Source organism: Bombus impatiens, unplaced genomic scaffold, assembly GCF_000188095.3.
Source record: "Bombus impatiens unplaced genomic scaffold, BIMP_2.2 scf_0225, whole genome shotgun sequence".
NCBI classification, from domain to species: domain Eukaryota; kingdom Metazoa; phylum Arthropoda; class Insecta; order Hymenoptera; family Apidae; genus Bombus; species Bombus impatiens.
Window position 1 is genome coordinate 1671602 of NT_176644.1, and position 19511 is coordinate 1691112.

Genomic DNA, 19511 nt, shown 5'->3' on the forward strand with positions numbered 1-19511 from the left:
CAGTGCTAAATCTAAAGTATTGCTCTCCCGGTATGCTATTATAGACTTATTACAAAATTTTGGTTTCTTTGTAAGATTTGGCAAATTCTTCATATTTGTTAGGATCGTCCCGGTCAAATGACATATCAGTTTCCGTAATTCTTCCGACAAGGTATAACTTGTATATCTGTCTGTAAATATATGATGTTCCTGAGCATCAGGAATTTTCTCTAATATTGTGTAAAAATGCAACAGTATTCTTGTTGATACCAGAAGATCGGATCTTATCAATTTCTCTCAGTTAATAATATAAATAAGTTATGAAATTATATAAAATATCCATAAAGAATAAATTTAAAAATCTTGAATATATCTGTTTCATATTTCAGTGTATTTTATAGAGAACAATAAGTTGTTTGATTTAATATTGTTAGTGAAATATATGTTTTCACACAATTTACACAAATCAAAAAATTTATTATTCTGCAGTAATAATATATACAGCAAGATTTTCAAATGAAGAGATTACCTTAGACACATAAAGATGGTATGACATAAGAAAACTAATTTTATATTTACAATGTTTATATCATACGTCCTTAAATAAATATCAAAGAAGAAAAGTAGCTGTTTAACAAGTATGATCCGTTCTGTTTTAATAATACAAGTAAATGTTACAAATAATGATCCTTACTTTTTATTACACAGCTAGTATTGCTTTTCAGTTAAATACTTGTTTTGTAACTGATTATAATCGCAATTCTTTTCATTCTTAATAGTACCATTTCGGTAAACCTAAAATATGAGACTATAAAGATAGTACTTTTGCACTATACACATGTTCACAATGTTATCATATTTGACATATATATTTCTTCATGACTAGCACTTGCACATGCTAAAAATTACAGAGTTCACTGATTTCAAAATTATATTTTGTAATCACAGATTACATGGCCATATTACTGTCCCTAGATATTTCTACAAAAATTATTATTTCATAAATAGCAGTATATTTGTACATTATATATAACTTACATGAAACGTAAATAAATATATGTATATATATTTAATTTTATAAAGAATATTTAAATGCTTCTATAACTTAAGGCTTTTAAACGTTTTAATTAAACGTAAACGCAATAAAATTAACTATTGGATATTATTATATCCATTAAGGGGAAGCTTTATCCGGAAATAACTAATGAATTTTTGCTATCAGAAAGATAGAAAGTGTTTGTATAATATTAAATAATTTTTAAATTCAAAGTGCACAATGCAAATTAAAAAAATTACAATTCTATAAAAAAATGCATTTAAAATAATTTGCTACACCTTAATATTATCATCTGTTATATATATTAAAGCATTTAGAATTAGATATAAGAATCTTGTGACTGTTAATTCGCTTTGTAAAATTAGAAACTGGGAATATTACAATAGTAACTTTGGTATCATAAAACAGAAGTAGTTCATTCAGATATAATTTACACAAATGATAAAATTCATTGCTATTTCTGCTTGCTTTCTTTTTTTAAGATTAGAAACATTTCCACCTACAACACTCCACCTACTGCTGTTTTTACTCCTTCACCAAGCGCTAGAATTAAGTAACAGTGAAAAAGTTGGAAGTAATTAATTTTTAATAAAGAACAGTAAAGTAATAAGTTTAATGTTTAAAATATTAATATATTTAGTTAAACTATTACGGCTTCAAAACTTTTTCAATGAATTTCTTCATGTCGCGCATTTCCTGTGGAAGTGATTATTATTTAAAGATGATTATTATATGAAGTAATTACAATACAAAAATTTTATGAAAGCTAAGATGCTGCTTACCTCATCACAGGACGCATGCATCATCCCTCTATATGTTTTGAATTCTGTTTGTGTCATAAATTGTTTGAGAACTGATGCAGTCAATTGACCCCATCTGTATGGCACAATTGGATCACAATCACCATGACATTGCAGTAGTGGAGTATTTTTATTTCCTATTGCATCCTATAAGATATGTAATGTTATAAATGTTATATTGTAAAATATTAAGCATAAACGTAGTGTGAATATACACACAGCAGGGAATTTTTGATGCAAAGGAAGCCAAGCTGATAAAGCTATAACACCAGCTAAAGGTTCTGGAAATGTAAGAGCACTATATATAGCAAGAGCACCACCCTGACTAAAACCTCCAAGAACAATACGTTTTGTGGGTATTCCTGCTGCAACTTCTTCTGCAATTAAAGAATGTACCATTTCTGCAGCTCTGCGAATACCTTCCTCGTCTTCAGGCCCACTTGGTTCCAAAGATCGTAAATCAAACCTACATTTATTGATATACACATTATTTACTATTAATGAATTATTATATAAGTTCATATGATTAATAAGAATTGTAAATTAATTTATTATATTACATATTACTTACTTACCAAGAAGGCATTCTAAATCCTGCATTTAATGTTACTGGCATTGTAGGCCTAAAATGATAAAGCTAAATGATATATTTACTACTTAGATAAAAATTAAAAAAAAGATACTTAGATAAAATTACTACGAGCTCTTATTGAGTCATATAGTGTTATTTTTATATCAATTATACATACGCAGTTGGACAAATAACTTTAATGTGAGGAGATCTTACTGCTCCCATTGAGCTAGCCCAACCATGACTATAAAATACATTAAATAAATTAAGAGATTATGAAATTGACATATTATATAATCGTAAAAATTGCCATTTACCCTGTATCACCCAATCCATGGAAAAATATAAGCTGAAACAAAAATAAAATTATACTATATAGAAATAATAAAATCAGTTATAGGAACGTATATTATTAATTTCTTCTACTTCTTCAAACCATGTGCGTATTTATTGAATAAAAGTATTTAAAAGTACAGTATTAATTTTTTGAAAATTATTTTTGATACTGATAGATTTTAATTTAAAAAAATAATTCAAATCTCAAATATAAAAGAAAACTAGAGTTATAAAAATATCAAGCACATACTTAGAATTTGTATGATAAAATTATGTCAAGAATAATTAACTTATGGTTAATTAAAAATCACTTTGCGCCAGGCATAACCAAAAAAGAGACATCTTGAAGAGATTTTCCGCTTACTGTCGCTGTATGTCTGGCCGTAGCTGCTATCACCACAGGATTCACTGTTGTCATTATTCCTCGCTTTTTTGGACGGGCTGCAAGAAAACGGATAAAACGTATAACAATTCGGTAAAAATCGTAAATATAGAATGGCGGAAGATTCTTCTTGACACTGCTTGAAATTCCCTAAAGCGAAAAGAGAGGGGTGGACAAAAGTTATGCGCATGCTTTACGAATCTGCTTTTAAATGAAAATCTAAATTATTACGCAAACCTGAAGAATTGCCCATTGTCAAAGCATAATTACAAAATACTTTATTATCATCAGTGATGTGGTAAAATATCTAATTTTCTGTAAACTATCCTTCGCAAATCGTTTGAAATTGTCATATAATTACAGATTAATATTCATAACAATGTATGTATAGCTGTCAAAGAATATACATTTCTTAGAAGTGTTACAATTGAAATCCTTTTCTTAAACGAACCACTGACCATATTGAAAAGAAACTAAAATCTCTGTGCAAATTGAATATTGTTGCAATTTACCAAATGCATTTTCCATTTGAATAAACTTAGATATTCCTGTCTCTAGAAAAAAAATAATTCCTCCCAAAATATTAGTTAATTCTTATGGAAGCTGTGGATTTATAAAAGAAAACATATATCAAAGCTATTGTACTTTGAGAAAAACAATTTATATATTAGAAGCAGCCGAATCTTTGATTTTTGAATTTCAATTAAAATACATCAGAAGAAGGAAATGCAAAGAGACGCCACCATGCAACATATTGACCAATCAGAATCGAAGAGTCTCAAGTTAGTTGAGTCTGCGACGTATACATTTCGGAATGCAAGTAGTGACCAGTGAAAAGATGGTGCTTTAATGGTTGAGACATTCGTTCCGTGGTCGTTCCTAGCCGACAAACCGTGGTTGCCAGCCATATTGTTTTACCGCAGTGTTTGTTTTGGTGCAGCCTAGTCAGAATACGAAGAAATCCGAGGGGATCGACACGAAGGAAGACAGAAGAATTAGAGTGCAGTTAAAGAAACTACTCAGGCAGTGCGCGTATACGGTGGTTTTGCTGTATTTTTCGGCATAATCATCGTAGCTCGCGGGCTAAGCCCATAATCTGAGTGTCAGTTGTGAACAGGACGGTAAAGGAGAGAAATGGCCTGCGCCACTCTAAAGAGATCTTTGGAGTTCGACCCGGTACATAGTCATGGTCGTCCTAGTAAACGACGAAGATGTGTACCAATGTGTGTTTCCCCCGGTACATCCACTCAAGCTAATTCCAGGCCACAGAATCCTTCGCCTTTTGGCGAAGTAACCCATAAACTGACGCCTGGTAATTACTTATAAGTTACGGCCATTTTTCTTTTTTCTATTTCATTCTTTCTTACCATGATACGACAGAGAAAGGATGGTTAAATCGTATCAGCGATTTAAAACTTGAATTCGCGACGTTTAAAAGGGGGAGGGAGGGTGCGGCGTTTAGGTAGGGGGAGATGCGTAAATCATATGGTAATGTAGTAACGGACATGGAGAATCAACTCCCTTTTTCTCCTTATTTATAAACGTTCATGTTTTTAGAAATTATTTGGTTTTATGATATTATAGGTCAATTATTAAAATAAAACACTTAAAAGTTGTAGTATTTATGTTTAAATTTACCACATTCCTAGCATTTTTTGATTGCTTCATCCCAGTAATTAATTTTTGTTATAAATTATTGATATTTTGACATAATTTCTAAAAAGTACATTTATTGTTTAGAGTTACTTTAGAAATTATATTGCTTTAGAAATCGCTAAAGAAATATAATATTTTGAATAAAAATAATCTTTTTGTATACAGAAAAGATGGCAGCCAACATAAGAGAAGAGATCCGGAGACTGCATCGACGCAAACAATTGCATTTTAGTCCTCAAAACAATACTGGTGATTCTTCAGACATGGAAGGCCCTGCCAGTCCTTCAAGCCCATCTGCTTGTGGTTCAAATTCATGTAGTTATAGCCCTAGTGGAAAAGAGAAACCTTTATTTACATTCAGACAGGTTACTTATAACATAAAACTTTAATTAGTTTATTAAACAGGAAGTCTGATCAATTAAATGATTTTATAGGTGGGATTGATTTGTGAACGAATGCTTAAAGAGCAGGAGACACAGATTCGAGAAGAATATGATCATATCTTAAATATGAAGCTTTCTGAGCAATATGATGCTTTTGTTAAATTTACCTATGATCAGATACAAAAGAGATTTGAATCTGCAGCTGCGCCAAGTTGTAAGTAATATTGATTAATTTGTTGATTTTTGAGAATATTTTCCTTATATTTTGAAATATATTTCATATTAATTTTATGTAATGTTACAGATCTATCCTAAAACAAGATTCTTATTTATAAGGATAATATGTTTCTGTGAAGAATATTAGGTGAGATATGTAATGTTAACATAAGATTGAATTATATGCCTGATATCAATTGTGTAAAAGAATTGTTTCATTTCATTTCAACAAGTTTAATAAGCTTTTCTATTAGTTTTTCTTATTATTATAGATTTCTACCATGTGAGAAAAATTTTGCTTGAAATTTAAATCGAGGTATGCAGCACCACCTTGTTCAAGAACATCTTTAAGGATTCAAACTACGACTTACATTGAGAAAAATGTGTCTGGTAAAAACAAAAAAAAGAAAAAAGAAAAAAATTAGTGATGTAAGTTTAGTAGGTTTGCAGTAAACAGCAATCATACTACAAAAATCTACAGTGTATACTATTGAAACTAACAATATTTGTACTGGCCGATGTTAGAAATGCGCTGGTATCAGGGAACTGTAACGAGATTTTAGTTATGTACAAACATGAATACATATAGGAGTTATATGCAGTGCATGACTATGCTTGGAGTCAAGAACTTGACTTGCACAGGGTTCTGTAATATCACGTAACTGATTAAAAATAGATAAAAAAATGTTCATTTCTCGCACATTTTAACAGCATGTGTTACGAAATGACAAGCAATGATGCAAATAATTCCTTGTTAATTTAATAATACATGTATTAGATATTGCTCAACCATATGCGAATACTCTTGTAATGCAAACATAAAACTGTATATTGAGGTTTTTGGCAGAAAGTACTGTGCATATGAAGAGAGATTACGTAATTAAAACATATATCTCTTGGGGAAAGTTGTTTTCGTTGAATCTTAGTTATATTTAATTTTTGTAAAATATAAGATAAATATACGCAATGTATTTTGAAAATCTTATTTTAACCATTGCGATATGAAATATTTGTTTTTGCGTGTATGATTTATTTCATATGTAAATTTTCAATGTAAGCAACATTTCCCCAAAAATGGATGTGTTCGAACTTAAATGACGTACATAACTTGTAGAACTAAATTATCAATAATACTTTGTTCCTTGTTGAGATTAAGAACTAATCTTTGAAATCTCAAATAAATTATTCGTGAATAGATTATTGATTTGTCATGATTACTTAAATTTTGTTGAGTTTTTATTATGTGTTAGCATTTTTTTTTAGCAAAAACATCATCTTGTTTAAAATACAAATATAAAAATTTGTAAAGAATTCAAGATAAGGTATAGTATGTAGCATTGTACGAACATATTGTCAAAAATGAATATTTGAAATAAAGATTTCATAAAATTTCGCAAATATTTCTGTTCCCTGGTAGCAACGACTTTCTTTAGCATAATAAAGCAGTAAATAATGGATATATAATACCTATACCTTTATTGTGCCTGTTATTAGACATGTTTATCGCGATAATTCTACTATATCTAATGTTATCGATTTTTAAATTTTTACTTTATAACCCTTCATTTTTATATCATATCTCGCGTTTCCTTGCTTTTTTTTGTTTTCAAAAAAAGAAAGGTTTAAATATAATATGAATGAGGCTTTCTTGGTTGCTGCATGCATTTTATTCTGTTATAAGATGACATTCACTCATTTTAAAAAACCGTTAGGCATGAACAAGTATTTAGCCAAAAGAATTACTGTGACCATGTTATGATTTATTTTTATTACTACTTAACATTTATATATTGACAAAATTTTAATTCTTTATCTGTAAAATCACATTTTGAAAGGGGGCATTAAGAATTGCCTTATTCATTCCCAAAAAGGTGTCTTTTAGTTACCAGAACAATTTGGGAACACAATATTAGTGTTCATACTTTCATACAACAATATACATGATATGTCAAGTGTTTGCTGACTGCTGAATGTAAAAAAAGGAAGGAATATAAGTGGTTCTAACTGTCAATAATAAGTAATATCTACTTCAGAAAAATATTGTTTACCATTAAGAAAAATTTTGTGAAAATATACCGATGAGATTCCTTATGAATTCAAGGGATTTAATTTCAATTAAAATACCTCCATATTACATTATGTAAGCACTTATTATTGAAATAAATATAAATATAAGACTGATCACGTGTACTTCTTTATTTTAGCCTTTTTAAATTAACCGAATATATGTAGTTGCACATACTATTTTTTTATTAAATTAATTTAAAAAATATTTCATATATTATGAAATAAATTCACAATTCTGATGGGCTTGACCATGTTTTCTAGCTGAAGGTACATGAACTACTGAGTCAGTTCCACAATATGCGTAACAAAATCCTTAGATATGTGTTCTAATCTCATTAACTAACTTGTGTAATAAACTAATACAATTAGTAGTATGGCTTCAAGGAAAGAAGCCCCTCCAAGACTATATGAAGTTCCCTGTTCTTGCTAAGAGATTGTCACTTCTGGGTGGGAAACAAACTTCTGCTAGTTCATTTAATTGGAGAAAAGGTGCCAAATGTTTCCTCTCTTGTTTTTGACTTTTGTTGTAGCCATTAAGGTATTCAAGAAAACAACTCCAAATGGTAAGTCATAAAGCATTAAAAGACCAACATATAAAAATGTAATAGTTCTTTAGAAACAATATTAGAAGAATTAGTTTTACTTTGACACAGTTTGTTTTCAAAGTCATGATTAAGAAATCATCTTGCTATCTACAGGGAAAGTCACAGTTTATCTTGGTAAAAGGGATTTCATTGATCATTTGGATAGCATAGATCCCATTGATGGCATTGTTGTTGTTGAAAATGATTATCTTCAGGGACGAAAAGTTTATGGACAGGTAAGAAATAAGAATAAAGAACTTTAATGTACAAGATTGTGTATATATATACATATCTAAGTACCGTACATTATGTACATATATATCTTTTTGCACATGAAAAAATCATTCCATTTATTATTTTATTATTTAGGTAACAACAACTTTTCGCTATGGACGCGAGGAAGATGAAGTTATGGGTGTCAAATTCAGTAAAGAACTCGTTATATGCCGGGAACAAATAGTTCCACTAAAGAAGGAAAAACAAGATATGACACCTGTTCAAGAACGTCTTCTGAAACGTCTTGGAGCAAATGCATATCCATTTTTATTTCAATTCCCACAAAGTTCTCCTAGTTCTGTTACATTGCAACCTGGAGATGATGATCAAGGAAAGCCATTAGGAGTAGAATATACTGTCAGGATATATGTTGGTGAACATGAGGAAGATAAGGTAATACTCTAATTATAATTAAATGTTAATTTATATTAATAATGTATATTATATGTATATAAAATGTATGTAATTTATAATATTTATATAGGGGCACAAAAGGTCATCTGTTGCATTAGCTATAAAGAAATTGCAATATGCTCCACCTACAAGAGGACGTAAATTACCTACCTCCCTTGTTTCAAAAGGATTTACCTTCTCTCAAGGTAAACTGAATCTGGAAGTTACACTTGATAGGGAGATCTATTATCATGGAGAAAAAGTAGCTGCAAATGTCATAGTTACTAACAACTCTCGAAAGGCAGTCAAAAATATTAAGGTATATACATATATATATATATATGTAATAGAATAGTAGTGGTATTGTACCTAGCACTTAATTATAATATCTATATATTTTAGCTCTTTGTAGTACAACACTGCGAGGTGACAATGGTTAATACTCAATTTTCTCGACACGTGGCTAGTTTAGAAACACGTGAAGGTTGTCCAATCACACCTGGAGCATCCTTTACAAAGCAATTTTATCTTGTTCCATTAGCTAGTAGCAATAAGGATCGTCGTGGAATTGCTCTTGATGGCCATTTAAAGGTATGCAACATGCAACATAATTAAAAACAAATGTCATTTTTATTGCTGTTCACACTTTCACATACTTTTGTTGATATTATAGGATGATGATGTGAATCTTGCATCTTCAACTATGGTGGCAGATGGTAAAACTCCTAGTGATGCTATGGGCATTGTCATCTCTTACTCCATACGAGTAAAATTGAATTGTGGCACTTTAGGAGGTGAATTAGTTACAGATGTTCCATTTAAATTAATGCACCCAACTCCTGGTAAATAAATTTTACTATTTCATATATTAAATATTTTAATATCAAATATATGTGATAATAATAATAGTGAAATAATTTATTTTCCAAGTTTTATTATAGCATTTATAACTATTACTTTATTATTATAGGAACTGTAGAAAAAGAAAAGGCTACTTTGAAAAAGAATAAGAGTATTGAAAGGACACGATATGAGAATTCTTGTTATTCAAATGATGATGATGACAATATCGTGTTTGAAGACTTTGCTCGTTTGCGCTTAAATGAACCAGAGTAAAAAGAGAATATTTGCAAAAGGATAAATACTTATTTTGAAAGAATCTTAGATTCACAATTCTTTGTAGTAAATTTAAAACAGAGTATAATAGAATTATATGCATATGCGTAGAATTTGTTGATTCTGGGATTCTTTTGATATGAGTTATGTCTAAGAATTGAAAGAATAATAAGAGGTACAGAAGGCAAACAAATTATAATATCCATATGCGCTCATTGGTATATAGAATCGAATATTAATATATCAAGAAAGATGTAACAAAAAAAGTACAAAAAAAACGGAAAGCATTATAAAAAAATTTATATCGTCTTATAATTTCTACCCGGTGGTGGTGGTCGGTTAGAAATTCACATAAAGACGAAAAAAAAAAATTAAGTAAGCTTAATAAATAACTTGTATTCGATTAAGATTAAAATCTTCCCACCTTACCAGAAGTGACATGTATGTTATTATCTTTGATTTATGGTGATCATAACGTGTCTGTAAATGTTCGTTTATTACAAACTAATGACATTGTTAAGCCATATCTGTATATTAGAAGAGAAATATAAAAATTTCGAAATATTAATTTTTGAGTTTGTTTCCTTTATATTTCCTTAAAAATACTATGATTGCTTTAAAAGAAAATGAAGAGAATGAATATTTACCAAACCCAGAAAATTATTTATTTTATGATTATACAAAATATTACAAGGATTTCAATAGTCAATCAGTCTTACAAAACATTGTTAAATGTTTACCAATGCTGACTGTATTCTGATTAGTCATACATATGTGAATAATATTCTTGATATGCTTGAATATATGCTTCTTTCTCCACGGGAGTCATTTCTGCTATTAATGCATCATTTACATCTGCAATGGCTACTGTTTTTCCTGCAACAGTTACAGTTGGTACAAGATCTTCATCTTCAGAATCCATCGTTTCTACTTCTCCTAAAAAAATTTGGTATATATGCATATTTTTTAAAATAATAATATTAATATAATAATTCTGCAATGCGCTTTAAACATTTTGTGAAAATGATACCTGTATCAATAGCTTGCATTTCAGCAACTTCTTCATTATCACTGCTATCACTAGATTCTTGAGGTAATACAGATTTTATAGCTGCTGCTGAATTTGTTCCTCCTTTTTTCTCATGAGCCAATAATACAGACATTATATCTTCACCTTGTTTGTTATTGGTTGACGTTGTATTAGTAGCAGTAGCTGCAGCTTTGTCCAAAATGTTTTCTTGTGTGTTAACTCCATCAGGCTAAAGCGCAATATTATTAATGAAAGATATAACAAAACATTAGTACTAAATTTTTAAAACAAAATTTACCTGCGAATCAGAGTTAATAACAGTACTTTCCATCATCCAAATTGGTCTTTCCTTCCTCCTATTTGCTGCATTATCATCGATAGAATCATCACCAATTGTAACATCTACTCTTGTATCTTCCACCATGAAACCTGATGATCTGGTAGCTTCACCAGACCACTGCTCACCAGGCGCTCTTAGACTGCTTGGTTTCCTTGTATCAATACTAAGAAGAGAAGGTATAAATAATATTCAAGAATTTTGGTGTATTATTAATAATTCCATTAAAAATCTATACCCTTTAATTGTATTTATATCAACTGGTTCAGGTTCCAATATTTCAGGAGCTAATTTGATACCTTCTACCTCCCTTAATAAAATATAAAGAGGTTCTAGTTGTTCATTGAATTTAGCTAATAATAGTCTTGAATCTTTTTTAGGAAGGGCAGATTGGTCTTCTTCCACTACTTCACGGCAATATGTACATCTAAATTCACCAGTAGTCATATCAAATAATTGATCTGCCTACATTATATTATAGTAATAAGTATTCTATTGTCATTAGGTTTATAAGGTAATAAAGTTGTGTTTCTCAAATTTGCTTCATATTTTGTTCTTTTTACTTTTATATATTATACAATTGAAAACTTTGAGAAACACTCTACAATTTACAAATAATTTACATACCTCAAGATCAGTAAATGTTTTTAAACAATTTGTACATTTAAAACTGGCCCTACTAGTTGCATCTCTTTCTTCAGTTTCCATTCTTTTTCTCATTAAATCTAGTTTATATTTTACTACATTTACAAAAGTCTAAAATATAAAAATGTACAATAATTTGCCTGACAAGAACAATGGAGGTCAAATATTTTGTTTTACCTTATAATTAATAAAATAATAGTTGACTTTTTGTGCTTTTCCATCTGATCCAGTTTCCATTTTTAATCTAACTTGTATAAATTTATCATTACGTAATGTAGATATTCTAGCTCTTAACATCTTGCGTTCAAATTTTAACAGTTCACAAATGTCATCTTCTTTCATACCTAACAAAACATAATAATATAATCATGCATTTGCAATAGTATAACAGATAACTTATATCCAATTCACTTACATGGATTTCTAACTAGCATATCAACAATTAAAGCATCTTCTATCGTATAAAATCCACGTACTACTAAACGTGCTAATTGTTTTAAACTACTGGGAACTTCTGTAACAAGTCTTTCTTCACCACTCATCTTGTGTTTAATTACATATAATAAAATATGAGAATACTGAAAAAATTTGTACAAATTATTAAACTCTATTATTAATCTGTAGATAAATTATGTGTATTTTTCTGCCTGTACAATATGTTTTACAACGTGTTACCATTTTATTAATTTTTTAATTGTCTTGAAATAATGTTATTTCTAATGATATATTTCATACAATTTAAATCTAATATAATGTTAGAAACCAAAAACGGGAACGTGAAGATCCTTGTAATAGGCTCTGGGCTTAGAGTATAATAAATAGTAATAATAATAAAAGAATTTCGCACAATTTATTATTTTAAGTGTAATTTGTAACAAAATACTAACCTTTAAAGTAATTTAAATAGTTCATTTATCATTAAATATTTTGATTAAATACAAGTATAAGCAAATTAAAATATGTATCAATTACAAATATTAATTGTATGTTCTCTCAAAAGAAGTAAAAAACTAACGAGTCAAAATACATTATTTCATTGTTTGATTAAATATGAGAAAGCACCGTTCCAACGGACGCTTGTTTATGAGTAAAATAGTTTTTAGGTTATGTATTCATAATAGAAAATTATCAAATGACTAGCTGTCAAACAACAGAAATAAAGAAACAAAAAGATACATTTTTAGATATTTTCATAAAAATTATTGATGGCTGCAATCGATAAAGTTAAGATTATTGTTGTTGGTGATTCTGGTAAGGATATGTATATGAAGCAATTCTATAATATCTTTTTGTTATTGTCAGTATCTGTTATTTTGTTTATCTATCTATTATTAAGTGTTATTTCGTTAATTACAGCATAAATGCCATGTTTATTACTAGAATATATTTTTCAAGCTTATTTAATTCCTTAATTTATAAAAAGTTATATCTGATGTATTTCATACATATTTTTATGACATTATTTGTAGGTTATCTATTTTTTTTTTTTAAACCTATGTATATGTAACTCCTTACGATTAAATAATTGTTAAATATTCTTCCTTTCTTATATTTAGGCGTTGGAAAAACATCATTAACACATTTAATATGTCAACAACAACCTATTAGGAATCCTTCGTGGACTATAGGTTGCTCAGTAGAAGTTAAATTACATGAATATAAAGAAGGAACTCCCAATCAGAGAAGATATTTTATTGAATTATGGGATATTGGAGGAAGTCAAAGTCATAAAAATACAAGATCTGTTTTTTATAATCCTACAAATGGTATAAATATGAAATATATAACATTAAGTATCTAAAGTAAAAAATTTAGAAATCATCAATCATTATTAACAATACAGGTATCATATTAGTTCATGATTTAACAAACAGAAAATCACAGCAAAATCTTCAAAAATGGCTTGAAGAAGTTTTGAGTAAAGATAATAATTATATGAAATCGAAGCCGTTTGATGATTTTGATCCTGAAAAATTTGTAGGATCTACACAGGTAATGTTAATTATTTTTGACATAATTGTATAATTTTTTATCATGTTTTTTTGTGCAAATAAAATTATTTTTTTAGATACCAATTTTAGTTATTGGTACAAAATTAGACCTAGTTGCGGAAGTCAGATCAAATGTACATAGACGTTCTTCAACTATTGCAGAAGAATGTGGTGCTGATGAAATATTTTTGGTATATCATTTATTTTTTTAAATTATTACACACTGATATTATTGTTTTCAAATTAACATTCTTCTTAGGATTGTCATCAAGTGAGATCATTAGCTGCTGGTTCTAGCTCTTCTGTTAAATTGAGTAGGTTTTTTGATAAAGTTATTGAAAGACGTTATTATTCGTTAAAAGAAGGAATCAATCCTGACAAACGAAGACTGCCAATGTATAGTGCTCCATACAGTTCTAAAATTTATCATAATGATTGAAATTCAGAAAATTTATCATGTCTATTTTAACATTAATAGAATTTGCGTTCCTAAATTTCTTGTATTACATTCCTAATTTACAGCAAAGTGCGAGTCATTAAAATAAAATGTTATAAATAATTATTTTGAAAATAGTGTTAAGATATTTATATACAAAATATAATAAAATTATACATTTTGAATTAAAATATTAAACGTATTACTTCTTATATAATTAGGCTTAAGAACATTTATTTAATTAAAATATTGAAAAATAAATGGTATTTTATACCTTCTTAGTTTTTAGCTTGTGAATAAAGCTTTATGCATCAATATGGACCCATATGAACAGCCATTAATAAATTGCATCTGATGGTTCCATATTTCCTTTTTAATTACGTCATAACATAAAGCGCGGTAGATAATTTTTCAAACTGAATTTCTTTGTACATGAAATTTCTTTCTAATAATATTAAAATATCATGAAAGAATCAGTTTTAATAAATAACAACGAAGGAAGAAAACAGAAGTGTAAGTACATGATTTGATTATATATTTTTCAGTTATTCAATTCTTCATATTTATCAATATCATGCTTCACACCTACCTTTTTAAATTTCCTAGTGTGGGTATTCTATTTTAAGGTAGATACATGTAATGTATTTTCATATGCAATATAAAGGTTAACATGCTGATTGTCTGTCAAACGTAAATTTGATAAATATGTGAATATCTTTGATCATATACACTAGAAAGTTTTTCTATATTTTGTTAATTTTTTAAATTAAATGTATATTTGTCAAATATTTATCTGTAAGAATAAGTATTTACCTAATCTGGCGTTTAATAATATACATAAGTAACATACATAGATAATAAATTATGACCTTTCCTTTAGGACATCTTTCCCATGATGACTTACCTGTTACCAAAAAAATTTTTTAATCAAAACTATTTTACAAATTTGTCCAACAAATTTGTACAACATATTCAACGTCATGGATATGTTCATGATGTTAGTTTAATTGAGAAAGGCCCAATTGTTATGTTAAAAAATAAAATTGCAAAAGGAGAACTAGTGGAAGATGAACATCAAATGAAAGTTGCTAAAACATTGCAGAGCATTTATGAAGAAATAAATGGATACAAACCTGAAGAATTCAACTTATTAGATAAATGGTTGGGTAGGAAAAGAAAACAACCACCAAAAGGACTATATATTCATGGAGCAGTTGGTGGAGGTAAAACAATGTTGATGGATCTTTTCTACAAATGTTGCCAGGTATTATAGTTTATAGCTCATATAATTATTGCACATGGATAGCCACGAAGTATTATGAATTAATTTGACAGTTCATAATACTTTTCAACATAATTCATGCACATAATTAAATAATTAATGTAAGAAAGGAGTTACTTTATATAGTAAAGGTACTGATGACAAAAAAATTTTCTTTGAACTATGATAAAGGTACTCTAAATACTATAATTACTATAAATAATATAAATGGTTTTCCATATGCAGCTTATTAAAAAATAAATCCTTTAATTAAGGAAACAGGTAATTATATTGAAATGTATTATTTTAGATCGAGAATAAAAAAAGAGTTCATTTTCACTCTTTTATGCTTGATGTACATAATAAAGTACACGAAGTAAAGAAAAATATTGTACGAGATGTTAGTAGTACTAAACTCCAACCATTTGATCCAATACCACCAGTTGCAAAAAGTATTACTGAAGAAGCTTGGTTACTTTGTTTTGATGAATTTCAGGTTCACTTCTGAAATATACAATTAATTATTTATGATTTAATGTAACATGTATTAATAAAATATTATATATATATATATATAGGTAACTGATATTGCAGATGCTATGATATTGAAACGGTTATTTACTGAACTCTTTAATAATGGAGTAATAGTTATTGCGACTAGTAATAGAGCACCCGATGATTTATACAAAAATGGGCTACAGAGAGGAAATTTTATTCCATTTATACAGGTTTTAAAAAATTATTGCGTTATAAATTCCCTAGATTCAGGGGTAGATTATAGGCTGAAAACAGGACTTAGAGATGAAAAAATTTATTTCATGTACGTATAGTAATGTACAAATAAGGCATATAATAAAATACTCCTCTCTAAAAAATGATAAATTTTTATAGAAAAGGAGAGGATGCAACTAGTGATGTGGACAAAATGTTTAAATATTTATGCTCAAAGGAAAATGATGTTGTGAGGTCTCGAACTATTTCTATAAGAGGTCGTAATGTTACATTTGAAAGAACCTGTGGTCAAGTGTTGGATTCAACTTTTGGAGAATTGTGTGATAGAGTAGGTTGTTACAAATTTTCATTAGATATTTATAATATAGCAAGCAATTGTTTTATTTGCAGCCACTTGGTGCTAGTGATTATTTAGAACTAAGTCAAGCATTTCATACAGTTATCATAAGAGATGTACCACAACTAGATTTTCGTCTTAAATCACAAACCAGAAGATTTATTACATTAATTGATACACTATATGACAATAAGGTAAGTTTACATATGTTCTATCTACTTTTCATATTTAACAATTTAAATCATTATAAATGTTTATATTTAAATAAAAAAAAATTTTTGTCAGGTACGAGTTGTAATATCTGCAGCTGTTCCACATACAGAACTTTTTATCCCACAAGGAGATAGTGAATATACAGATGAAAAACGAATGCTAATGGATGATTTAAAAATATCACACGGTTCAGTAAGTTATGAAACAAAAGTTGTTGTTTTCATTAACTGATATATAATTTTATAACTTTGTATCTTCAACAGGACAATTACAAATCTAATCTTTTTACTGGAGAAGAAGAACTTTTTGCTTTTGATCGCACTGTATCTCGACTTTCTGAAATGCAAACCGCCCAGTATTGGGAACAATGGCAACATTATAGATAATAATAATTTATATTAGTAAAAATTTTAGTAGTTTTGTTTAGAAATTCTTTTAATTTTGATGACTAAATTGCAAACTGTTGGTAATAAATTTTCAAAAAAAGAATACTATTAGTTCGAAAAAGTAACAAGTACATTCGAGTATGCTATATCAAACATTGCTATATATTACAGAAAATATTTATAGTATTTATTACTATTATGTAAATTTATTTATTATATATTTTATTATACATAATATTCAGCAATAAATAACTGCTATAATAAATTTAGATATCAAATAATATTTAATATGTATTAATAATTGTAAAATAAAAGTCGACAATTTCAATCCTTCATTCTAGAAATAGGCATGACAAGACAGCCTCTATGTCACAATTGCGACTTTATCTGAAGGAAAATATTCTTAATGCTTTTATAAATAAAAATTAATACTTATTATTTAAGAATTATATTGATCAGTCATTCTCACTTTAGAACGAATATTTTTTAGCTTGCAAAAGTTTTTTTTTCATTTTCGCGGGGTATATGTGATATATTCTATAATGTAGCATTTGTATATATCACAATATACAATATCAGAATAAAGTGGGAGAAGGTTTATTAAGATAAAGTAACTGAGAAATGATATGTTGTCAAATGCACACATATATGAGTCTTTATATACTTTACTGTACCATCTGCCAACAATCGTAAATTATAGGTCACTGCAATGTTATCAAGTACTAAAAAAATTTTCTAATTGATATCGCTCCTAAATTTAAAGCACTTACACTCTTCTTACGTGTTCATTTTTACGCATTTTACGCATTTAAGTAAGGTTAAATATTTCCGAAAATATTAAAAGACGTATAATGGATATTCAAAAGTTGGCTAATGGTAAATCGAATTTAAGAATTTTACAATTTTTCGTGTTTTTAACATTTATATACTTATGTTTTAGCTACAATGAATTTCGATCAATCTGCAATAGATGGAAAAATTAATTCTATACGTTATAGAGTTAATAAATTGGAAAATCATGTTAAAACTGCTTGGTTGGTAAAAGCAATAGGTTTCATAGATTTAACTACTCTAGGAGGTGATGATACACCTTCAAAAATTGAAACTTTGTGTACTAAAGTAATACTTAGTGTTATATTAAAAATTTTGATCTCTACGACATCTTTAAAAATATTGACTTTCATGTATTTCAATAATTACAGGCAGTAAACCCTCTTAAGTTACCAAGTAACTCACATTTGCATACTGCATCTGTATATGTATATCCCATGAGATTTGTAGATGCAATGTCTATATTGGAAAAACTTGATAAAGAACATAAAATTTCCAGGGCTACTGGTAAGTATACATGTAAGTTCTTTTCTAATAATATTTAAATTAAAAAATAACAAAATATATTATTGTTATCTAAATAGTTGGCGGAGGATTTCCATCTGGACAGTTTCCATTAGAAACACGTCTTCGTGAAGTAGAAATAGGTGTTGAACTAGGAGCTGATGAAATTGATATTGTTATTAACAGACCATTGGCTTTGATGCAACAATGGAAAGAATTATATGAAGAACTAAAATCATTTCGTGTTGCTTGTGGTAACAAATGTTTGAAAGTCATACTTGCTACAGGAGAATTAGGTAATTTAGAGAATGTATATAAATCATCTATGATAGCAATGATGGCCGGAGCAGATTTTATTAAAACATCTACCGGAAAAGAAGCAATAAATGCTACCTTGTCTGCTGGAGTTATTATGTGTCAAGCAATCAAGGATTATTACGAATCCACACAGAGAAAGGTATAAATTCTTGTTTAAAAAAATGAAAAGCAATATTTCATGCCTTACATTTGGTATTGAAATATATTATTTTAGGTTGGTTTAAAACCTGCTGGTGGTATTAAAGATCCACAGGAGGCTTTAGAATGGATGATGTTAGTTGAAATGGAATTAGGAGAGGAATGGCTATCTAAAGATTTATTTAGAATTGGTGCCTCCAACTTATTGGACAACATAGTTGAAGCAATACAATCAAATTAATCTTTATTATTCATTTAATCTTTTTCAAATAGTTATTGTAATTTTGTAATACTTTTATATCCATTTATTAAAAGATTTATATATTATCAAATACCTTTTACATTTTCCATTATACCATTGATTCTTGAAGTCAGAAATATTGAAATAAGAAAATACATAATACAGAATGTACGATTTTATGATTACAACATTATCATATAATTACAATTTACAATTACTTATATAGTATTTATGCCTTGAAGCATAACTACAATTTATGTTACTTTAAAATTATGAAATTTTTAACTCAATATAA

The 19511-nt window shown here is 28.3% G+C and overlaps 7 protein-coding genes and 1 long non-coding RNA gene across 10 annotated transcripts; 5 read left to right on the top strand and 3 right to left on the bottom strand.

The window, feature by feature from the left end:
* Positions 1-1431: 1431 nt before the first annotated feature.
* Positions 1432-3301, bottom strand: LOC100743307 (acyl-protein thioesterase 1). Its single transcript, XM_003488306.4, has 7 exons — positions 3108-3301; positions 2725-2756; positions 2586-2651; positions 2412-2459; positions 2056-2302; positions 1819-1983; positions 1432-1732 (listed from the first exon to the last, which is right to left on the bottom strand). The coding sequence occupies exons 1-7, from the start codon at positions 3159-3161 to the stop codon at positions 1685-1687; spliced, it is 660 nt and encodes a 219-aa protein (XP_003488354.1). The 5' UTR covers positions 3162-3301; the 3' UTR covers positions 1432-1684.
* Positions 3302-3908: 607 nt separating this feature from the next.
* On the top strand, positions 3909-6858 carry LOC100743897 (akirin-2). 2 transcript variants are annotated; one of them, XM_012383971.3, is made up of 5 exons: positions 3909-4437; positions 4932-5146; positions 5216-5378; positions 5469-5528; positions 5653-6858. In XM_012383971.3, exons 1-4 carry the CDS (start codon positions 4260-4262, stop codon positions 5477-5479), a joined length of 567 nt encoding a protein of 188 aa, XP_012239394.1. In that variant the 5' UTR covers positions 3909-4259; the 3' UTR covers positions 5480-5528; positions 5653-6858. The 2 variants fall into 2 exon arrangements, with proteins under 2 accessions (XP_012239394.1, XP_003488359.1); XM_003488311.4 differs by having other exon boundaries at positions 3916-4437; positions 4947-5146.
* Positions 5020-5472, bottom strand: LOC117151479. The gene is made up of 2 exons (XR_004461454.1): positions 5332-5472; positions 5020-5108 (listed from the first exon to the last, which is right to left on the bottom strand). It is a non-coding gene; the product is annotated as an uncharacterized LOC117151479 (long non-coding RNA).
* Positions 6859-7846: 988 nt separating the features above from the next.
* Positions 7847-10384, top strand: LOC100742976 (arrestin homolog). The gene is made up of 7 exons (XM_003488303.4): positions 7847-8010; positions 8146-8267; positions 8401-8700; positions 8792-9019; positions 9103-9291; positions 9374-9542; positions 9671-10384. The coding sequence occupies exons 1-7, from the start codon at positions 7944-7946 to the stop codon at positions 9814-9816; spliced, it is 1221 nt and encodes a 406-aa protein (XP_003488351.1). The 5' UTR covers positions 7847-7943; the 3' UTR covers positions 9817-10384.
* Positions 10288-12773, bottom strand: LOC100742862 (general transcription factor IIE subunit 1). Its single transcript, XM_012383978.3, has 8 exons — positions 12716-12773; positions 12244-12406; positions 12006-12172; positions 11811-11939; positions 11422-11648; positions 11145-11349; positions 10847-11075; positions 10288-10752 (listed from the first exon to the last, which is right to left on the bottom strand). Exons 2-8 carry the CDS (start codon positions 12368-12370, stop codon positions 10577-10579), a joined length of 1260 nt encoding a protein of 419 aa, XP_012239401.1. The 5' UTR covers positions 12371-12406; positions 12716-12773; the 3' UTR covers positions 10288-10576.
* Positions 12774-12938: 165 nt separating this feature from the next.
* On the top strand, positions 12939-14439 carry LOC100743665 (rab-like protein 3). The gene is made up of 5 exons (XM_003488309.4): positions 12939-13079; positions 13385-13594; positions 13672-13820; positions 13897-14010; positions 14079-14439. Exons 1-5 carry the CDS (start codon positions 13034-13036, stop codon positions 14256-14258), a joined length of 699 nt encoding a protein of 232 aa, XP_003488357.1. The 5' UTR covers positions 12939-13033; the 3' UTR covers positions 14259-14439.
* A 311-nt stretch (positions 14440-14750) lies between these two features.
* On the top strand, positions 14751-17347 carry LOC100743430 (putative ATPase N2B). Of its 2 annotated transcripts, none has more exons than XM_012384024.2 (8): positions 14751-14768; positions 15136-15519; positions 15827-16012; positions 16095-16336; positions 16408-16576; positions 16639-16779; positions 16871-16990; positions 17062-17347. In XM_012384024.2, exons 2-8 carry the CDS (start codon positions 15148-15150, stop codon positions 17182-17184), a joined length of 1353 nt encoding a protein of 450 aa, XP_012239447.1. In that variant the 5' UTR covers positions 14751-14768; positions 15136-15147; the 3' UTR covers positions 17185-17347. The 2 variants fall into 2 exon arrangements, with proteins under 2 accessions (XP_012239447.1, XP_003488355.1); XM_003488307.4 differs by lacking the exon at positions 14751-14768 and adding an exon at positions 14852-15050.
* Positions 17348-17671: 324 nt separating this feature from the next.
* LOC100743549 (deoxyribose-phosphate aldolase) lies at positions 17672-19303 on the top strand. The gene is made up of 5 exons (XM_003488308.4): positions 17672-18060; positions 18125-18303; positions 18387-18522; positions 18600-18976; positions 19052-19303. Exons 1-5 carry the CDS (start codon positions 18036-18038, stop codon positions 19214-19216), a joined length of 882 nt encoding a protein of 293 aa, XP_003488356.1. The 5' UTR covers positions 17672-18035; the 3' UTR covers positions 19217-19303.
* The last annotated feature ends 208 nt before the right edge of the window (positions 19304-19511 follow it).